This window comes from Rana temporaria, chromosome 7 (genome assembly GCF_905171775.1).
Source record: "Rana temporaria chromosome 7, aRanTem1.1, whole genome shotgun sequence".
NCBI lineage: Eukaryota > Metazoa > Chordata > Amphibia > Anura > Ranidae > Rana > Rana temporaria.
In genome coordinates, this window is record NC_053495.1 from 137,849,794 (window position 1) to 137,869,114 (window position 19,321).

General features: G+C 41.0%; 1 protein-coding gene across 1 annotated transcript in view; it reads right to left on the reverse strand.

Annotated features, from left to right (window-relative positions):
* MTF2 (metal response element binding transcription factor 2) overlaps nucleotides 1–19,321 on the reverse strand; it is a 51,253-nt gene that overhangs the window by 17,061 nt on the left and 14,871 nt on the right. The window contains exons 3-9 of the mRNA XM_040360014.1: nucleotides 18,307–18,388; nucleotides 13,568–13,663; nucleotides 13,334–13,434; nucleotides 11,539–11,687; nucleotides 4,936–5,031; nucleotides 4,610–4,678; nucleotides 1,090–1,213 (exon numbers count right to left, since the gene is read on the reverse strand). Coding sequence (XP_040215948.1) covers nucleotides 1,090–1,213; nucleotides 4,610–4,678; nucleotides 4,936–5,031; nucleotides 11,539–11,687; nucleotides 13,334–13,434; nucleotides 13,568–13,663; nucleotides 18,307–18,388 — 717 coding nt within the window. The remainder of the gene's footprint in view (nucleotides 1–1,089; nucleotides 1,214–4,609; nucleotides 4,679–4,935; nucleotides 5,032–11,538; nucleotides 11,688–13,333; nucleotides 13,435–13,567; nucleotides 13,664–18,306; nucleotides 18,389–19,321) is intronic.

Here is a 19,321-nt window from a genome sequence, read left to right on the forward strand (position 1 = left end):
TGCTTCCAACTTTGCAGCCTGCCTCCGAATCGGAGGGCCTGGATGCATCTACTCTTTGCCTTTTTATGCTCTGGCTTACAGTGATATCCCTGATGACATCATGGGAAGGTCTGAAGGGACAGTGTCCAAGATTACGCGAGTTAGGTACTTGTTTATAGCATCTGCCTCATAGTACGTTAATGAGAGAGCTCTGCATCTCTATGGACAACAGACCCACACTGGACACAAGTTTAGATGCTCCCAACAAGCCATCACTACTGAAAAAGTGGGACTCCAGAAATCTGCTTCACATACTATAAACAGGAATCTACCACCTGCTGGAGCGATTGAACTTATTCAGGCACAGTTTAACCATTGATTACCAACTCCGGAATCAAAATCAATTTTTCTTTTTCAAATGTACACACACCATTTGTTACACGTTCCCATTCAAGCAATATAACCATTAAAAAGAAAAAAAAAAAAAAAAAAAAGCTGCTTACCATTTTAGATGCTCTTCTCTGAATACTTCAGCACTAAAAATTTGACTTGGTACTCCGTTTATGAGGGGAGCTGGGGAGGTGTGTGTCACAATTGTACTGTCCAGGCAAATCTCATTATTAGTTGTAAATTGAATTAGAATATAGTGTGTCCTGACATATGATTAGGCAGCACATAGATAATTCGATAATCGACCGATTTCCCCCCCCATCAACCCAGTCAGTTAGGTGCGAGAAGCCTTCTCGGCCGGCGCAATGATTACTGGTAACGGCTATAGCTTTCAGCAGTAATCGTATGTAAAAACTGACAAGGTGGTTCTACCCAACTCGATCGATGGATCAATCTGCCGATAGGAGAAACAGACGAGAAACAGACGAGATTCGATCCATCCAACATTTAAAAAAAAGGCAAGGTATTTATTTTTTTCGTAGATATGCTGTGTAAACCATACAGTGGGGATTTTGCCTGCAAACATATAAATTACTAACTAACCTAATGCCAAGTTTAAAAAGATTAGCAAAATCAGGGCATTTAATATCTTCTGCACATCTGGAAAGGACAAATTGTATTAAGAACTTTCTATGGAAAAAACTGACTTAATGTACTTACCTCACCAGGATGCAACAGATCCCAGTTGTCATTTATATAAGTGATGAGTTCAAGTTCTGAATCAAAGTACTTCTTTTTATGAATAACACTTAGATTGTATAGGCAGAGGTGTGCTATGTCTACCCTAGAAGTCAAAGAACAAAATAAAAACACCATGTGTACTTTTCTGGTGTGGTCAAACCTACAGCAGGAACAAACTTTCAGAGACAAACTTTATATGATGAAACAATTGAACACTTAAAGTATGTCCAGCCAAAACCCTCTTAGTTTTGGATGGAAGGGGGGGAAGTGTTAGAACTACTGTCAAGAGTCTTCCTGCTATTCAGGGCTCTTCCGGAGGAGTTTTCCCTCACTCCCTGTCCCAATGCCATTTTATCAGGCAGAACTCAAACATCTGATTTTCTAAAGAGAAGAGAAGAAAAGAGAAAAGAAAAGAGACGAAAAGAAGAAGGGAAGGGCTAAAATACCTTTTACATTTTTCTGCTGTGTGCACCTGTTGCAGATTTTTTTTTTCTTACGGTCTGGCGTCAGAAAAAACAGGAAGTTATGGTAAATTTCTCTAAGGAAGCCCCAGATAGCAGTAAAAACCCAACATGACTTCTATTCTCTCCCCTAGCAATCCAAAATTAGAAAAACTTTTTTGGCTTGACATTTGCTTTATAGCATGAACACATGTAGACTCAGATGTGCAAAAGGTATTAGCAAAAAAAGACTAAAGCATTATACTCAAGTCTAGGTTCACATCTATGCAGTGTTCAGATGCATTTTGTGGTGCTTTGTGCGTTTTTAAACCCACATTTTTGCATGCAGTTTTCATGTTTTTTTATCGCTTTAAAAACACACTGTATATAGCTGGTTGCTAAGGAACAAGCCGGGAAGCCAGTCGCTGCGTCCTTAACCTATGGGTCAACAGCTGTCAGGTTCCCTGCTGACAGCTGAAATAAATAAATAAAATCAGGAAAAAAATGGTGTGGGGTCCCCCATATCTACACAAGACCCTATGGCTCTCCCATATCCACACCAGGCCCCACTCCAAAAAAATAAATAAAGTGTGGCGTGGGGTTCTCCTCAAACCCATACCAGACCCTTATTTGAGCATGCAGCCTGGAAGGTCAAGAAAAAGAGCACAAATGGGACAGTAATATTTATCCACAATACCGCCCAGGATATATGCCATATTAGAAAGAGTGACTCATACTGTTGGGACATAAACTGTAAGGAGATGCTAATGTCATCACCTCCAGCCACCTGTCTGTTATAATGTTAATGAGTCTAGGATAACTTCTAAGGGTCTTTCATTGTGGCTTGTGCTAAATGACCCTGTATATGTGTGAAGGAGTTCTGTGTTGATTGGGGATAATGTTGAATGTGTCTCCTGAGCTACAACACAGCAAGTCTAGCCTAAAGGTCATGTCTGAGTCATCGTGGTTGCTTAAAGGGATTAGTTAATTAGCTCATGTCAATTAGGTCTGGTCACAGGTATATTTTCAGAGTAATATGAGCAGGATATGTATGCACCTCCTCTTACTGTATACAAGCCTGTAGTCTTTCAATAAATATTGTGATTCCTGCTTGAACCTCAACACGGAGCTTCGTCTCGTTTTTGGTGAGAATTATTCGTATGGGTTTCTTGTTTGGCTGATTGGAGTGTCTGGTAGCTGCCTTATGTTCGGGAATGGAATGTCCTAAACGACGTTAACCCCTTTCATACAAAGGGTGTCGTTACAGTTCTTTATCCCATTGTTTTGCAAATCTATGTACACTACACAAACTGTATGATTGAATCGGTTCTGATATTGCCGTTTTACCAACCCGACAGCTTATTCTAAATAAAAAAACTTAATTTTATTTGCAAATATTAAAGCGGAGCTCCGCTGAAAAAAAATGTATTAAAAGCCAGCAGCTACAAATACTGCAGCTGCTGACTTTTAATATTAGGACACTTACCTGTCCTGGAGTCCAGCGCCCTCCGCAGCAGAGGACGAGCGATCGCCACTTTGCTGCCCCACCCCCGCCATCGTCGGTGAGGGAACCAGGAAGTGAAGCGCTCGGGCTTCACTGCCCGGTTCCCTACGGCGCATGCGCGAGTCGCGCTACGCCTGCCGATTGGCTCCCGCTGTGTACTGGGAGCCGAGTGTTCCCAGAACACAATGGGGAGACGGGGGGGGGTGATGTCATGCCCGCAGTCTGCCCGAGACTGTGTGGCCGGAAGTGGGTGCAAATATCTTTAGACAGGTATCTGCACCCCCCTCCCCCTGAAAGGTGTCAAATGTGACACAGGAGGGGGGGGAGGGTTCCGATCAGCGGGAGTTCCACTTTAGGGTGGAGCTCCGCTTTAAAGATTCTAACTACCAGCAAGAATAAGCCCTCACATTTAAAGAGCACCTGTCATTTCAGATCCATCATGGGGTAGTGCCCGTTAGTGGACATCCACTCCCCTGCTCTCGCCACGTCCCTTACCTTGTTGTGTCACTGCCACATCACCAGCTGTCCCATTAACTTGAATGGAACTGTTGGTGAGTCAAGAGTGGGTCAGAGGAGCCGCTCGCTGCAGGACAGAGATGACAGTTGCTCTTTAAAAATATGATTTTAAATAGAGAGTTTATTTAAATCCATCCCTTTTACTAGCGATTTAAATCAAATCCACCCTGGCTATTTTAAAAGGAAATATTTGTTTGCAAAGGCATCTGGTGCACATAAAAGGCTTTATAGCTTGTGTCTATTGAGAAATATTTAAATGAAAATTTGTTTCCCAAGTTCAGCTTTAAAACAGCAGCAGTGGGTCAACTCTGGTGTTTTGTGCTGAAAAGCACATTTTCAAAATGACATGCACTTTTTAGCATGAAAACCATTTAGAAGCGACAATATATATATATATATATATATATATATATATATATATATATATATATATAATCTTCCTGTGGATTCTGAGAATGCTAGTTGCTGAACCCAGTGTAATAAAAATGGTAAGCTTTTTCAGGAGAGGTTTTAAAATGTGGCTTAAATATTTTTCTTAATAGGTGTCCTTTAAAGAAAGCCTGCCATGAAAGAAACACATAGGTTGCCTTGCAAATCTCTAATGCCAACCGTCTGGCTGCAGTACTGTTCCACTGGCTTATTTACTTCAACTTTTCCCCTGCATACTTGTTATAGGTTATTGCAAGTCCTGAGCCCAGTGGCCAGCACATCAGACAAATCATTTAAAGAGGTCAGCAATGGCAGTACTATATTTCACTCATGACAGCTTTTCTCTAAAAATCACCCTTTAGCTCCAGTCTTGGAGCACTAAACACATCTTAACAGGAATGCTAGCTAAAACAAGCTAATAGTTGAATTACAGATCAGCACAACGTGCTCGCTAAACAAAACAAAAACAAATGAAGCCTGTGAAAAAAACTTGTTTAAAGCCACAGTCCATTTTGATTTCAAACAGGATGGAACACTATAAAGATACAAATACATTAATCCTGCTAGTCCATTAACTATAACAGCATCGATTTGTGCTTTAATCACTTACCAGCGCAAAGATAGACGTTTGAGGTATTCCGGTCCAGAATTGCAGACAGAACAAATAAATGTATAAAATCTGGAAGGAGAATTCAGTAACAGACAGGGCTCAGTCTGTATTCTTAATACTGACAATTATTTCTACAGGTCATTTAACAAGAATAAAAATTGATTGCTTTTAAAAAATAAATTTGCAAGCCGAGTGTACCTTAAAATTGTACTTGTCATTTAAATTGAAGACAACAAAGCGTATAACACACATTTTAACATTACAAAGATCTGTTATTCTAGTTACAGAATATGCACACATCAGTGCGATGTACTCACAGTCCTCACCTGTCACCAAAAAGCATAGGTTTCTGCAAGCATTGCACACAGGCCTCATGAAACCACTGCTTGCATTTGCAGCACTGAAGCATCTTTAGGTACCATCTAGAAAAAATAAAATAAAAATAATTATGAACAGAATACAAAAAAATAAATAAATACCTTGTACAATAGTTTTGCAGTTGGTCAACAATGCTCAGAGACTTCCCCCAATACTGCAATTTAAAACAGATTTAACCACTTGAAGACCAGCCTTTTCTGGCACTTGTTTACAAGCTTAAACATTTGTATTTTTTGCCAAAAACATGAGACACCACACAAAACACACACACACACACACACACACACACACACACTTTGTTGTCTTGTCCTGGTTAGGGTAATGTATCCTCTTGATATATGTTATGCATAAGTTTGGGAGAAACCAGAATTTGAGCTGCCACCAGAACAGGAATATAAAAAATCTTCCAATAAGAACACTTGTTATGGTGACAAGTGTCTAAAAGGGCATTTGTCTCACTTTGTAGATATTTTCACCAATTACCCATTTTCAGAACAGGAAGTGAAGATAATCCCCCCAACGGCACACAGATAAAAAATCTCGACAGGAGTTTTCACTGTCCCCATACAAAATGCAGAGAAATTTGGGCTTTAGTTAAAAAGTAAAATCTTGGATTGCAAGCATAATTCATTCCAGAAACATGCTTGTAATCCAAAGCACTTGTATATCAAAGCAAATTTTTCCATAAGAAATAATGGAAACTTAGATGATTTGTTCCACAACCATTTAGTCAGTTTTTAGGCCATACAGCCATGGTCACAGCCATCACATGGTACCAGCAGAAGCCCAGTACACTGATCTGTGTCTGGTGGACATAGTGGGTGACAGATCACGCCGGGGCACAGCCCGTGAGGCACGATCCTGAGAGGAAGTCTTATGACATCCACCCTGGATGAGAGAGTTTTCGCTTGGCTGAAATATTGCAATAGACGAGATGGGAAGTGGTTAAATACACAACATAGTGTCATGCAAACTTCTTTGCCGCACACTACCCCAACTGACCCCTTTTACTCAGAAAACCAGCCTGTGGTCAAATCTAGATAAGGAACAAAGTGCTGCATGCTGGTAATATCACTTACATCTTGTTCAGCTCCAACTGAATGACCATCTAAAAACGTTTAACCCTTCCAGGCTTATAGATACAACGAAGCCTGGAAGGGTCAAATGCATTAGAGGCTAATCCTTCAGGTGCAGCCAAAAAAGATGAAATGTTTGTGCTATAAAACTTGCTGAAGAAAGTTATACTAATCAGTGCGCAGTCATTTGTTTCTCATTTATGTGGAGTGTTAACAGGAGACAGTATGGAAGCAATGAGATTTCAGGTGATCTGGGGGAAAAACAGCCAGTATAAAATGTCAGGCATTATAGGGGGCGATTCACTAAAAGTGTGCAAAATTTGGTGCAGCTCTGCATTCAAACCAAATTGGCATCCATTTTTATTTTTTTCTATTTTGGCAAAGCTTAACCACTTACCAAATGGCGGCTACAGTGCAGCTCCATAACTCTGGGAGGGAGTATCCATGACCGCCGGGTCCTCTGGATCACAGTAAATGGCCACTGACAGCGGCCGTTTACCACGTGATCACTCAGTCAAATGATGGAGCGATCACATGTAAACAAACCGGCATCATGTCCGGTTCCTCTCTCCGATCAGTACAGTGTGAGTGATCGGATGCAACGCTGTGGGCTGGATGTGTAGTGCCCACAGCGCTGCCCAGTGATATTTGCAGCCTCATCCAGCAAGCCATTCCGCCATCAATACTTATCCACCCATTCATGCATACTCATCCATCCATCCCATCCACTAGGGCTGCGCAACTTCACCGGTCTCACGATTCGATGCGATTACGATTATCAAGTCCACGATTCGATTCCGCGATGCATCACGATTGCAGGGCAAGTGCGCATGGCTCTCCCCCCAAAATACTAAAATAGATGATCAGAGACTGCGGGCATAGTACAGGAGACGATCAGAGACTGCAGACATGCTGCAGGAGACGATCAGAGACTGCAGACATGGTACAGGAGATGATCAGAGACTGCAGACATGGTACAGGAGATGATCAGAGACTGCAGACATGGTACAGGAGATGATCAGAGACTGCAGACATGGTACAGGAGATGATCAGACTGCAAACATAGTACAGGAGATAGTCGCACGTGTTAAAGAACCCTAATTGGTGCACAGACAGCAGTTCAGTTCTACTTCAATAGTTCCCAGATTCAGTCCCAGGAAGCTGAAATCTGATGGGTAACACTGCCCGCTGCACTTTACCCACTGATTTTTTTTCAGGCCCCACTCACACCTATGCAAGTGCAACAGAGCAGTTTTGTGGATCACGCTTAGGGCAGCTTGGGAAAAAATAAAAATAAAAATAAAAATAAATAAATAAAAAAAAAATAAAAAAAAAAATAAAAAAATCGCACAAAAAAGTGCATGATGCTTTATAATTCATAGCACACCAAAACGCATGACACTTTATCACACACTTTGTGTGCATGGGGGGTGCTGTGTGCCTGAAAAAATACTATGTTTTTGTATGCATTGTGTGATTTTGCATGCGTTCCTACAGTGCACAAATGTGAAGCTAGCCTTAATAGATTACCTAAATGTAATTTGTTCAAATGATTTGTAGTAGGTCGTGCTGGTTGTCTTCTATAGAATTAGTGATAACCGACTATGGAAGCTTGCCTCACACAGCAGCTAGATACAGTATATGTGTAATATGAATACAGGGTGAGCAGGGAATGGTGCTATACGGCACTGGCTGACCATTACTCACTTTGCAAACTCCTCAAGCTTTAATGCCACCAAAGAGACTGAACTGAGCCCCAGGTAGAATTGGGCACACTCCCCCGCATCCCAGTATTCTCTCCATACACGTGTCTTAAGGAAGCTGCCATTAGCTGTAACCCACTACGTCATTCCCTGGCCACATACACGGAGCAGGACAGTCACACACAGCGGGACCTGGTGGTGGGAGGTAATATTTTTCCTCTTTCAGAACACCGAGACGATTTCAATGTCGGCTGTTACAGAGAAGGTAACATCTGAACGGAGCTCTCCCGGGAGGGGCGGGGGGCGGGGCTAAACATCGATTATTACGGTCGCATGCATCGGAATCGCATTGGGGACACCCGAATCGCGATGCAGCGATTATATTTGACACCCCTACCATCCACCCCCAGCCTCTATGTGGCCAGGCTGTGAAAGTCTCTCACATGCAGTATCGCCGTACTCAGGAGTAGGAGAATCTATTTTGGTATGTACATGTTAGGTGTTACATAGTTGTCCATTTCTACAATATTTATGTTAAAAAAAAAAAACCCACACATTCTTTCCACATTTTCCAAAAAATTGTAAAAAAAATAAAAATAAAAAAAGGCATGTTCAAAAAAATACTAATTATGGCTCCAATTATACGTTGGAGTGTTTGCTTTCCAAAATGAAGTAATTCTTGGGGCGTTTCCATTGTCCTGGTGCTCCAGAGCCTTCAAAAGTGTAATAGCTAGTCAGGGAATTAGATGTGCAATTTATGCTCCCGAAATTTTTGGGCATTGACAAATTTAGACCTAATTGGAGGGGTAGTGATCTGGTGAGAGAGATATCCAAGCTAGAAATGGCCTGGATCCACTGGTTGAAGTCTTACACACCATATGGCCTAAACATTGACACTGACGTCAATGCGTTCATAAATAATGCTTCATTTGATTTTGATAATGATTGTAAAAGTCTGGTTTTGACTCAAGGATGGGAGTTTACCCCCCCCCCCCCCCAATATTTAATTCCTATATATTTTTTTCTTATTTTTTTTTTTACTACATCACGATAAGTTTACTGTGTTTTTATTGATGTAATTTTTTATCAATGGGTATTTTCTAGTTTTTGTTGGGGCACCCCAAGACACATATTTGTGCACTCCCCCTTCTTTAAATTAGGAGTTTATTCATCAATATACATTAACAATATTTGTTCACAATTTTTTGCATTGGTTTTTTATTATAGACCTATAAGCTCTCCATTTCTGTGTCTATGATTAGCATTATAACGCAATACAATTGTCATATGATCACTAAAGATGTGGTCAAGCCCACATCTGTTTCACAGGTCTTTTGTATTTATTATTACACATTTATACTTTTCAATGATAGTGTTTATTTGTAACTGGAGAGAGAGATAACCCCTATTTTAGAAAAAACTGGGTAACACCGCAATCTACCATCTGTTGCTGGTGTATTTATATACATTTTTTGTTTAAGTTTTTGGTCGTATAATCATGGAGTTGTTTCCCTTTATAGGAATCTGCTTCCATTTTTATATCTTTTTTTATACAACCTCAAGCTGTGAATTTGTTCATAATGTTCTCTGAAAATAACTTTTTAGTAGATACAAAATTAGTATATTGGCGCTTATCCTAGTCCGTCAAGGGCTGGATTTAGCCCTTTTTCCCATATCCAATATGGATTTTCTTCTATTTCTTGTTCCTTGTAATCAAAACGAGGCTTGGGTATATATAGCGGTGAATCATTGCAGAGCCCATCCCCATTGAAAACGTCAAAGTTATGACGAAACGCGTTGGAAACAGCGTGCAGCGACGTCACCGCGTTCAATGCAAGGAGGAAGGGCTCCTATTGTGCCGGCCGGCATTTATTTGTTACACGCTTACTCTTCACGGATTTCTGTGAGTAAGAATTTTTATACCTAATAAACCCGCATTTTAAATGGTATCACGCTATGGTCCGGTTTCTTTTGATTATGTTTATGACCCATGGATCGGTCGCCTGATACGGATCTGAGTCTCCATAATCCGAGGACAACCCTGCTGTGGCTTTGATATACCCTGGTTCATTCACTGTTGGATTATCATACACCGCTGTTTTTTATCTGCAATCTGGTAAGCTGTTTTCCATGTGGTGGTGGTGGTGTCCACGGATGTCAAGTGCACCTGGGTGTTCGTCCTGAGTTTTATCATCTGAGGCGTCCATTTATTATTCAACTGGACTTTGTTCATACTGTCATATCTATACCAGCCTTGCTTGCTAAGTATATGTATTTTTTTTTTTTCCCCATTTATATATGTGTTTGTACCACGTAATTGCAGCCTTCTGGTTTACACCTGATTATTAATTCTTCTGGTTAGCGCAGTTTTTTTCTTTGTATGCTCCAAAATGCCTGGAGGTGCTCCCTGCATGTTGGACCTCTATGTGGCCACGCTGTGTAAAAGTCTCACATATGGTGTCGCCATACTCGGGAGTAATAGCAGAATGTGTTTTGGGGTGTAATTTGTGGTATGCATATGCTGTGTGAGAAATAACCTGCTAATATGACAATTTTGAGAAAAAAATAAAAAATAAATCTTGATGTTGCAAAGAATTGTGGGGAAAAATTACAAAAAAAAAAAAAAAAAAAAAAAAAACCACACACACACACACACACACACCCCAACTCACCATGCCTCTTATTAAATACATTGGGATGGCTACTTGGATACCGGATAAAATGGCCACTCACCAGATGGACCCAGAAATCTGCCTTTGGTTCATATGGATAACCACTCCCTCTCTCAGCAATCACTCCCACAATGCTTTGGCTGTAGTCTTGTTCTATATCCACTCATGTGACATAAAAGACTATCATGGTGTAGTATATCAAATAATTTATTATGATTAATCAGCTCAGTGCCGGCTCCAAGGCACTTTTATATGTGAGTGAAATAACTATATGTTTCAATCATAATAAATTATTTGATAAATTATTTGATATACTACACCATGATAGTCTTTTATATGTCACATGAGTGGATATAGAACAAGACTACAGCCAAAGCATTGGGAGCGATTGCTGATACACCAGAGAGGGAGTGGTTATCCATATAAACCAAAGGCAGATTTCTGGGTCCATCTGGTGAGTGGCCATTTTATCCGGTGACGGTGTAAACACTATTTGCGGTGAAGGTGGAAACATAGCTGGGCATCATTGCAAGAAATTATCTGTTAAGGACTTTCTTAGCACGTATATATCTTTTTACCTTTTATATACTTTTTTCGTATACAATACATTTTTCTTGCTTTCTTGGAGCACATTCAATCTGTGGATTGTAATGGTAGTATAAAAAATTGTTGGGGGGGGGGGGGGTTTCACATTTTTTTGATGGATTGAGAAATCCATATGTTATAGTTTGGCACAGGGCACTGTATTGGTATTTATTGCACAATATTTGTTGATTGTTTGCACATTAACAACCATAGACACATGTATATACTTTTTGTTTTTTGAGTAACAAGTTCACAGGATCAGTCGTGGTAAAATGTTTATATAAATATAAGTTAGCGCAATTCACTTAACAAATACACAAATCTAAACCCAACCTTTAAGGTTGCACTTTGTATTGCAGCAAGACTTAATAAGAATCTTGATGACATCTTGGTGCCGGTAACACACATTTTTTTCCAGAAGAAGAAAAATGTTATATTTTTTTTTACAGAATTCTCTTTTCTTGAGAAAAAAAAAAAAAATTTAAAAAAATATAGCAGCTATATATTTTACTCACTCTCCTGGGCCTCCACAGTAGCAGTAGCATTGCTGTACATTGGTCTTGTGACCTACATCCCATTCTAACTCATCCAAATTGTATGGCAGAGATTGCTTCATGACCTGTAGGGCTTTAGCATTGGGTCCTTTTTTCAACGCTCCTCCCCTCTTAAAAAAGAAAAAAGTGACAAAGTATCAGTGTTGCAGTTTAGCATTTTCAGAAAAACAATGAAACATCTGTCCATATTAACACTTTCAGCTGACTGACAGGCGGTCTTCACAGTGGGAGCCTCCAGCTGAGCATCTATCACCTAAACAGCTGTTCTGCTATATTTGGCATTACTTAGTCTGGCAGAGACCTACTGGTTTTGGCAGAGTTGTTAAACCAGCCGATTGTCAGAATTCTGAATGAGAAAATATCCAAAAGCAGCTGACGACATGAGGAGGTATTCTACTTTCTCTGTAAAAGTGAAAAACTTCCAAGTCAACATGCAAATTATTTTCCACACAAAGAGAAAAAAATAAATTGTATATATATGTAAAGTATCGACAACCATATGTCGGATACCTAAATTACTGAAAGCCAACACACATTTGGCATGCAATTTCCTGACAGTAGGTTTTTATCACTTTTCTTTGCTGCAGTGCAGTCTATGAAGATGGAAAACAGAAGGAAATCTGGTTTTACAAATAAACATGCAATACAGAGAATACACATGACAAGGTGTCCACAGAGCACCATGGGCTTTCTAGAGAAATACACTTCTGATTCCTGATGTCTTTTTGTTCAATTTATTTCTAATTACTGAATGACAATTTTACATTGCATGACACGCCATAACTGCAAGGGAAGCGTTTGAGGTCAGTGGGGCCACACAATGAGCCAATGGGCAAGTTTGGACAGGTGGTGCCATCTGCCAAACTTTGCAGCCCAAGTTAGAATTGCCAAAGCCACAAAGCGAAGCCTAGACTTGGGGAAGTATTCATTCAGGGAAACATTTGGTTGACCTGGAAGAACCACTCCCTCCAGTGTGAGACCAGCATTTGAGGCAGTCAAGCTGGCATTCAGTCTGGTATTGTCACTGAGAAATATAGCACATGTCTAGGAAGAAATTTGAATTATATACTCCGTTGGATTTGTTTCGTCTGAGGACTTTGTTATTGGAAGCTAATTAAAAATGCGTTCTCTGGAGAACCTGTGTTGCTGCGGAACAACCTAATTTATAGTCATCATATAATATCTAAGATATCAATTATCTAAGAGGACTGGACACTACACCTTTTCTATATCACTACATTTATTCTGTATGGGAAGATCCACCAAATGCACTACAATTAGATCACTACACTCTTGTCAGTTTATTGTTTGCCATCTGTGTACTATTGGGGAGATTTCCCTTCACTTCCTTTCCTATAGCCAAAACAGGAAGTGAGAAGAAGTCAATGCAAATTATGAGTCTTTTGCGCGCACACACACACACACACACACACACACACACACACACACACACACACACACACACACACACACACACACACACACACACACACACACACACACACGAGGAAGATTTACCATATTTACTTTTCTGGGTACAACCCAAAACATGGGATTTACATTTACTTTCAATAATAAATGGTAACAGGACAAATAGAGAGGGTAAATCTCCATAAGGGGGCACAGAGAGCAATAAAAAGCTCCTGTATTTTTTTGGTGATGGATTCAACCATTTACTAAATACAAACCGAGAAGAAATTAGCTTATTATAGAAGATAATTTTGTAAAACTCACATCTAGGCTTAAAGAAGATTACCTTTGTTGTAGTGGCAAATACACACTGCCGGCATAACCATTTCTCATCACTATCAATCACAGTGGAGTCAATCTTTGGTGTGTGGCACAGTTGGTGATATCCTACAACCACATAAAAACAAAAAGCTTAAATTCATATTGACTTTATTATCTAGCTTTCATAAAGTGACAGACACATACACATTTGGGAACTTCAGTTAAAAAAAAAAAAAAAAAATTGTAAGAATATACCAACCTTGGCCACACTTGTCACAAATAACTATCTCATTTGGGGCTTCAGAATACTCCTCCTGGCATATTGAACAAACCATTTCACCACTTTCAGAGGCTCCTGAAATTTAAAGCAACAAGGGCTTTTAAAACTTGAATCTAAAATATAATTTAAAATCTACTCGCTTCTCCTAAATGGCAGAGATGTGGTACAAGCAACTCTATATCCAACAGTATAAGAAGTCACTGGTACTGTTACCAATACACAGCTACCACACTATACAACAGCCTAAGCAGCAGTCAGACCATTCTGGCATGCCATTTGTTGTGTCCAAGCTGGCTGTAGGTGCTGTGGCTGCAGTGAACCCATCCTAGTCCCAAAAATGACAAACCAAAAAGGCACATCGCCTTCTGAACTCTGCATTTGAAGCAACGCATCAAGCACACTCTGCTCGTCCTCCGATATGCCTCTCCTGGGATGAAAGCCATGGAAAATTAGAATATATATATATATATATATATATAACACACAGGACACGTGTCCCTGTCCTTCTGCCTCTCCGTCCCCACCCCCTCACGCTTGATGTCAATTCCCTGACTGTCATTTTGACAGTCAACTTGCTGGCAAGTTGCAGGGAGAGAGTTTACAAGTAAATATAGCATCTGAAATTGCTGTCAAAAACAGACCGACATGGTTTATGAACACTGTACAGACACAGGAAAATACTAAAAATAACAATGTTGCTTTGTATCTTCTCTGTTTCCTTTCACCTGAAGATCAAAGGGATGAGCTACCTTTCAAGACATCAGTGGATGGTTTTGTCAGCAGCAGTCTATTAGGAGACTATGTGCTGCCTCCCACACCTATTTGAAGAGGGATTTCACACCAAATTCACTCTTCCGCAAACATGTTCATAAAAAGCAGTTGCAGCACGACCCCAGCCACTTCTATGGGGCATGTTGGTAGGTGGTATTGCCTGCTTAACACGACATGCACAACATTTTAGCCATGCTGCAATGCAAAGCCTTAAAACTGTAACAAGGCGTACAGCCATTGCCAGGTTTTGACAGGTGACCAAGGTGAAATATAAACACACCTCAACCCTGCTTGGTTTTGCTGTCCCAACAATGCCCATGTAATAGAGGCCCTAAAATAAATAAAAAATAGCGCCCATTTAAAGTGGATGTAAAGTGGATGTAAACCCCATTCATGAAATTTGACCTGGGCACATCTGTAGTGTTTACTTAGCTCTCTTCAAAGCCATAAGTCCCGTGTCTTTCTGCTGCTTGGTTCTTCTGTTATCAGCATGACAACCGAGATAAAAAGCTGCCTGAAATTTGTGTCGGGGAGGTTGCTATAAAGAGATTAGCAGACAACTGGTCTATTCACAGCACAGCTCTGCACATTAATTCCTACCTCTGCCTATGCCTAGGTGGAGGTGTGTGGGGGGCTCCTCCAACCAGCTGTCACAGTGTATGCCAAGAATCCACACCCAGTGGTGGAACAGGAAGAGATAATTCTAACAGGATGTTCAGCTTTCTAAACAGTCTAGAAAGCTGAAGACAGCAGATATAAAAGTAAAACTTTGTTTTATCTTTGTGCATCATCTGAGGATGTTCATTTTACTGGGTATATGTGAGGGTTTACATCCACTTTAAAGCCTTTTAACCCTTAGTTTATCCTAATCAAATCCCAAATAACTCCTCCATTATAATTTCCAGTGGATTTTATTTATTTCTAATTTCTCCAACCATTAATACCTAAACTAGTTTTGATTATTAGTTTTGTTCTGTTTTTTTCAACTTTGCACAAAAAAAAAAAAAAAAAAAACAAGAGCGAGAGCAACATCACTGTTGGGGGGTACAGGGCAAGGGAGACAGCTTTGCGCTCGGAGCATGCATGCTCCTTCCTGTGGCCTGAGGAATGCGCATGCATGTTGCTAACACAAAGCCGTGTTCTTTGTCCTGCTCCCAAAAGTGCCGTCGCTCTCGAGTCCGCATCATTCTTTGTTGTCCTGAATAGGCTGCGAGTGTCAGAAACCACCTGTGCAAGCCGCCAGATGGACCCCAGGGACACAGAGACCTCCTCTGGATGACACTGCAGGATCATATCTGATCACAATGAGTTTAACTGAATTCCCTTTGTAAGTAGCCTGTTTTACCTTTATCATCATTAAAAATGGTCCTTAATCACTGCACTTAAGAGGCGCTGTACTTTCTTTTGTGCATTGCAGAGACTGCTTCTAGCTCCTTTACAATGGCTGCCCTTAGTGCGGGATCAAGACTCTTGCTTTTTAACCACTTGACCACTGGGCACGAAAACCCCCTTAATCACCAGACCAATTTTCAGCTTTCGGTGCTCTCACAATTTGAATGACAATTACTCAGTCATACAACATTGTACCCATCTGAAATTTTTATCCTTTTTTTCCCACAAATAGAGCTTTCTTTTGGTGGTATTTGATCACCTCTGCGGTTTTTATTTTTTGCGCTATAAAAGAAAAAAGACTGAAAATTCTGTAAAAAAAAAAAAAAAAAAATCTAGTTTCTGTCATATTAGCAGGTTATTTCTCACACACAGCATATGCATACTACAAATTACACCCCAAAACACATTCTGCTATTCCTCCCGAGTATAGCGATACCACATGTGTGCGACTTTTACACAGCGTGGCCACATAGAGAGGCCCAACATGCAGGGAGCACCATCAGGCGTTCTGGAGCACCCAGGCCAATTCTGACATTTCTCTCCTACATGTAAAAATCATCATTTATTTGCTAAAAAAATTACATAGAAACCCAAAACATTATATATGCTTTTTTTTCAAAGACCCTAGAGAATACAATGGCGGTTGTTGCAACTTTTTATCTTGCACGGTATTTTCGCAGCAATTTTTTGAACGCGTGTTTTTAAAAAAAAAACAGTTTTGTGCTTAAAAAAAAAAAAAAAACAGTAAAGTTAGCCCAATGTTTTTGCATAATATGAAAGATGAAGTTACGCCGAGTAAATAGATACCCAACATGTCACCCTTCAAAATTGCACACGCTCGTGAAATTGCGCCAAACGTTGCTACTTAAAAATCCCCATAGGCGACGTATTGCAAGGTATTGGAGTATTGAGGGTATTGCGGAGTATTGGGGGGGTATTGCAGAGTATGGGGGGGTATTGCAGAGTATGGGGGGGGGTATTGCAGAGTATGGGGGGGGGTATTGCAGAGTATGGGGGGGGGGTATTGCAGAGTATGGGGGGGGGGGTATTGCAGAGTATGGGGGGGGGGGTATTGCAGAGTATGGGGGGGGGTATTGCAGAGTATGGGGGGGGGGGTATTGCAGAGTATGGGGGGGGGTATTGCAGAGTATGGGGGGGTATTGCAGAGTATGGGGGGGGGTATTGCAGAGTATGGGGGGGGGTATTGCAGAGTATGGGGGGGGGTATTGCAGAGTATGGGGGGGTGGGTATTGCAGAGTATGGGTGGGTGGGTATTGCAGAGTATGGGGGGGTGGGTATTGCAGAGTAAAATAAAAAAAATGATGAGTGCAATACTCTGCAATACCCCACCCCATACTCTGCAATACCCCACCCCATACTCTGCAATACCCCACCCCATACTCTGCAATACCCCACCCCCCCCAGGGTGGGTATTGCAGAGTATGGGGTGGGGTATTGCAGAGTAATGCACTCATCATCATTTTTATTTTGCAGAGTATTGCGCAGGGATGGCTGGATCTGTGACTGCAATTGTCACAGATCCAGCCCACAGTGCGGCGGCTGCTGCTGCCGCCCGATCCCCCCCCCCTCCCTCTCCTCTCACACTGTACCGAACGGTACAGAGAGGAGAGGGAGGAACCGGCGTCATTACATGACGCCGGTTTGTTTACAAGTGATCGCGCCGTCATTGGACGGCGCGATCACGTGGTAAGGAGCCGCTTCCATTGGCTCCTTACCGCGAGTGCTGTTGCTGCGGGTCCCGTAGACCCGGCGAGCACCGGCGATCGCGTGTGCGCGCCCGCTCGGGCGCGCACAACGCAGTCTCTGGGAGGACGTACATTGACGCCCTCCTAGAGTACAGGAACCGCTCTGTAGCCGTATTTTGGCTATAGGGCGGTTACCAACTGGTTAAAGACTTCTCAATGGACATGGTCCCTTACGAAGACACACTTATTTTTTTCCCCAACCCCACCTTCTGGATCTGTATCTACTCCCAGGGTCCCTTCCCCATACAAGCGCTGAGTTTCTTTCCTTGTTTATTTAATTTATGAATAACTGTGCCAGAATCATAGTTTTAGTGTAATTTTAAATGGGACAAATAACTTGGTACGTAAAGTAGCACAATTTTTAATAAAACTGATCAATGTGGGGACAAGTATTTTAGTTAGTTTTTTTTAGCAATGGATTCCATAAGAAATAAAGCAAAAAATAAATAAAAAATCCGTTTCGCAAGATAATATCAAACGACGACCTTGTTGGTCCTAAAAAACAAACACACACGGGTTACTTTGTCGAAAGTAATCATAAATCATTGCTCCATGGACAGCGTAGAAGAGAGTTTAAGTAGGTAATAAGCCCCCCCAGGCAGAAATGCGTCAGAGGAGGTACTGGTGGACAGCATTGCTTCCAATTCAGTATTAGTACTTTCTAATAAAGTTTATTGAAGAAAAATGATTTGGCAGGGATGTGGCTTCTTTCATTTTCAGGTTAAAGAAACAGGGTTAATTATAGACAAGGGAGATCTGGCAGCAGTAGCTATAATCCGTACATCTTACCCGTTTGTATGTCCTTCCAAAGTACCCACGACTTAGAGCTGTCTTCAAATAGAATAAAACAGCTCTGCTGAATGTTATCTATCTGTAATACAAATACAGCATTATTTTTATAGAACTAAAATTAACTTGCAAACACACAAAATAAAAAACACACACCTCTATGGGGGGTGTTGCAATTGAGCCTGCATTCTGCATTAATAATTTGAAATAATTTTTGTTTCAAGCCAGTACCGTTTAGTTTTTGACTAGTTGTAAAAATGCAAAAGTTCTTTCCTTTATAAGGCTGCATTCACACCTGAGCGTCGGTCGTTCGGTCGTTTTTTCTGGCGTTTTGTCGCGCGTATTCATGCTTATTTGCGCGTTTGCATACAGCGTCATCCAACGTTTTTGTACTTCGACGTTTTTTTATTTTAGCCAATAGGAAAAATGATCATCTTTTCATCACTTGTTGCTATGTTGGTAGATTTTTTTAATCTTCTGCCTGGGTGAAATGTTCTATTGATTAAAGCGACGAAACGCCCGTAGCAAACGCTCGTTGTTGCGCAAGTCGCTTGAATCGAGTGTTTCCATTACTTTCTATGGGAAATGGAAACGCTCAAAAACGACCAAACGGCCCGATAAGCGCAAAAAAGGGTCCGGAACTTGTTTGAGCTTCAGTCGTTCGGCGTCAGGCGTATTGGCGTGCAGATGTGAACCATCTCCATAGGGAATAATGTATTTTTTCCCCTCTAGCGTATTTGAGCATCGCGCGTCAGGCGACAAAAAGCTCAGGTGTGAATGCAGCCTAAAGCTGAAGATGGAGTAATTACTGCAAGGTCTCTGTCATTTAAACAATGGTCAGGCACAGTCATTTGCAACACTGCCAAATTGAGTCTGATCAAACAGTTGGAGCTCCAGCACACTTGTGTTTTTGTGCATTTCGCCACACAATTTCAATTGAAATCAATGGTAATGCATCATATGCATTACCAAGCATTTTATTATGCGTTGCGATCTTTACATTTCACATCAACGC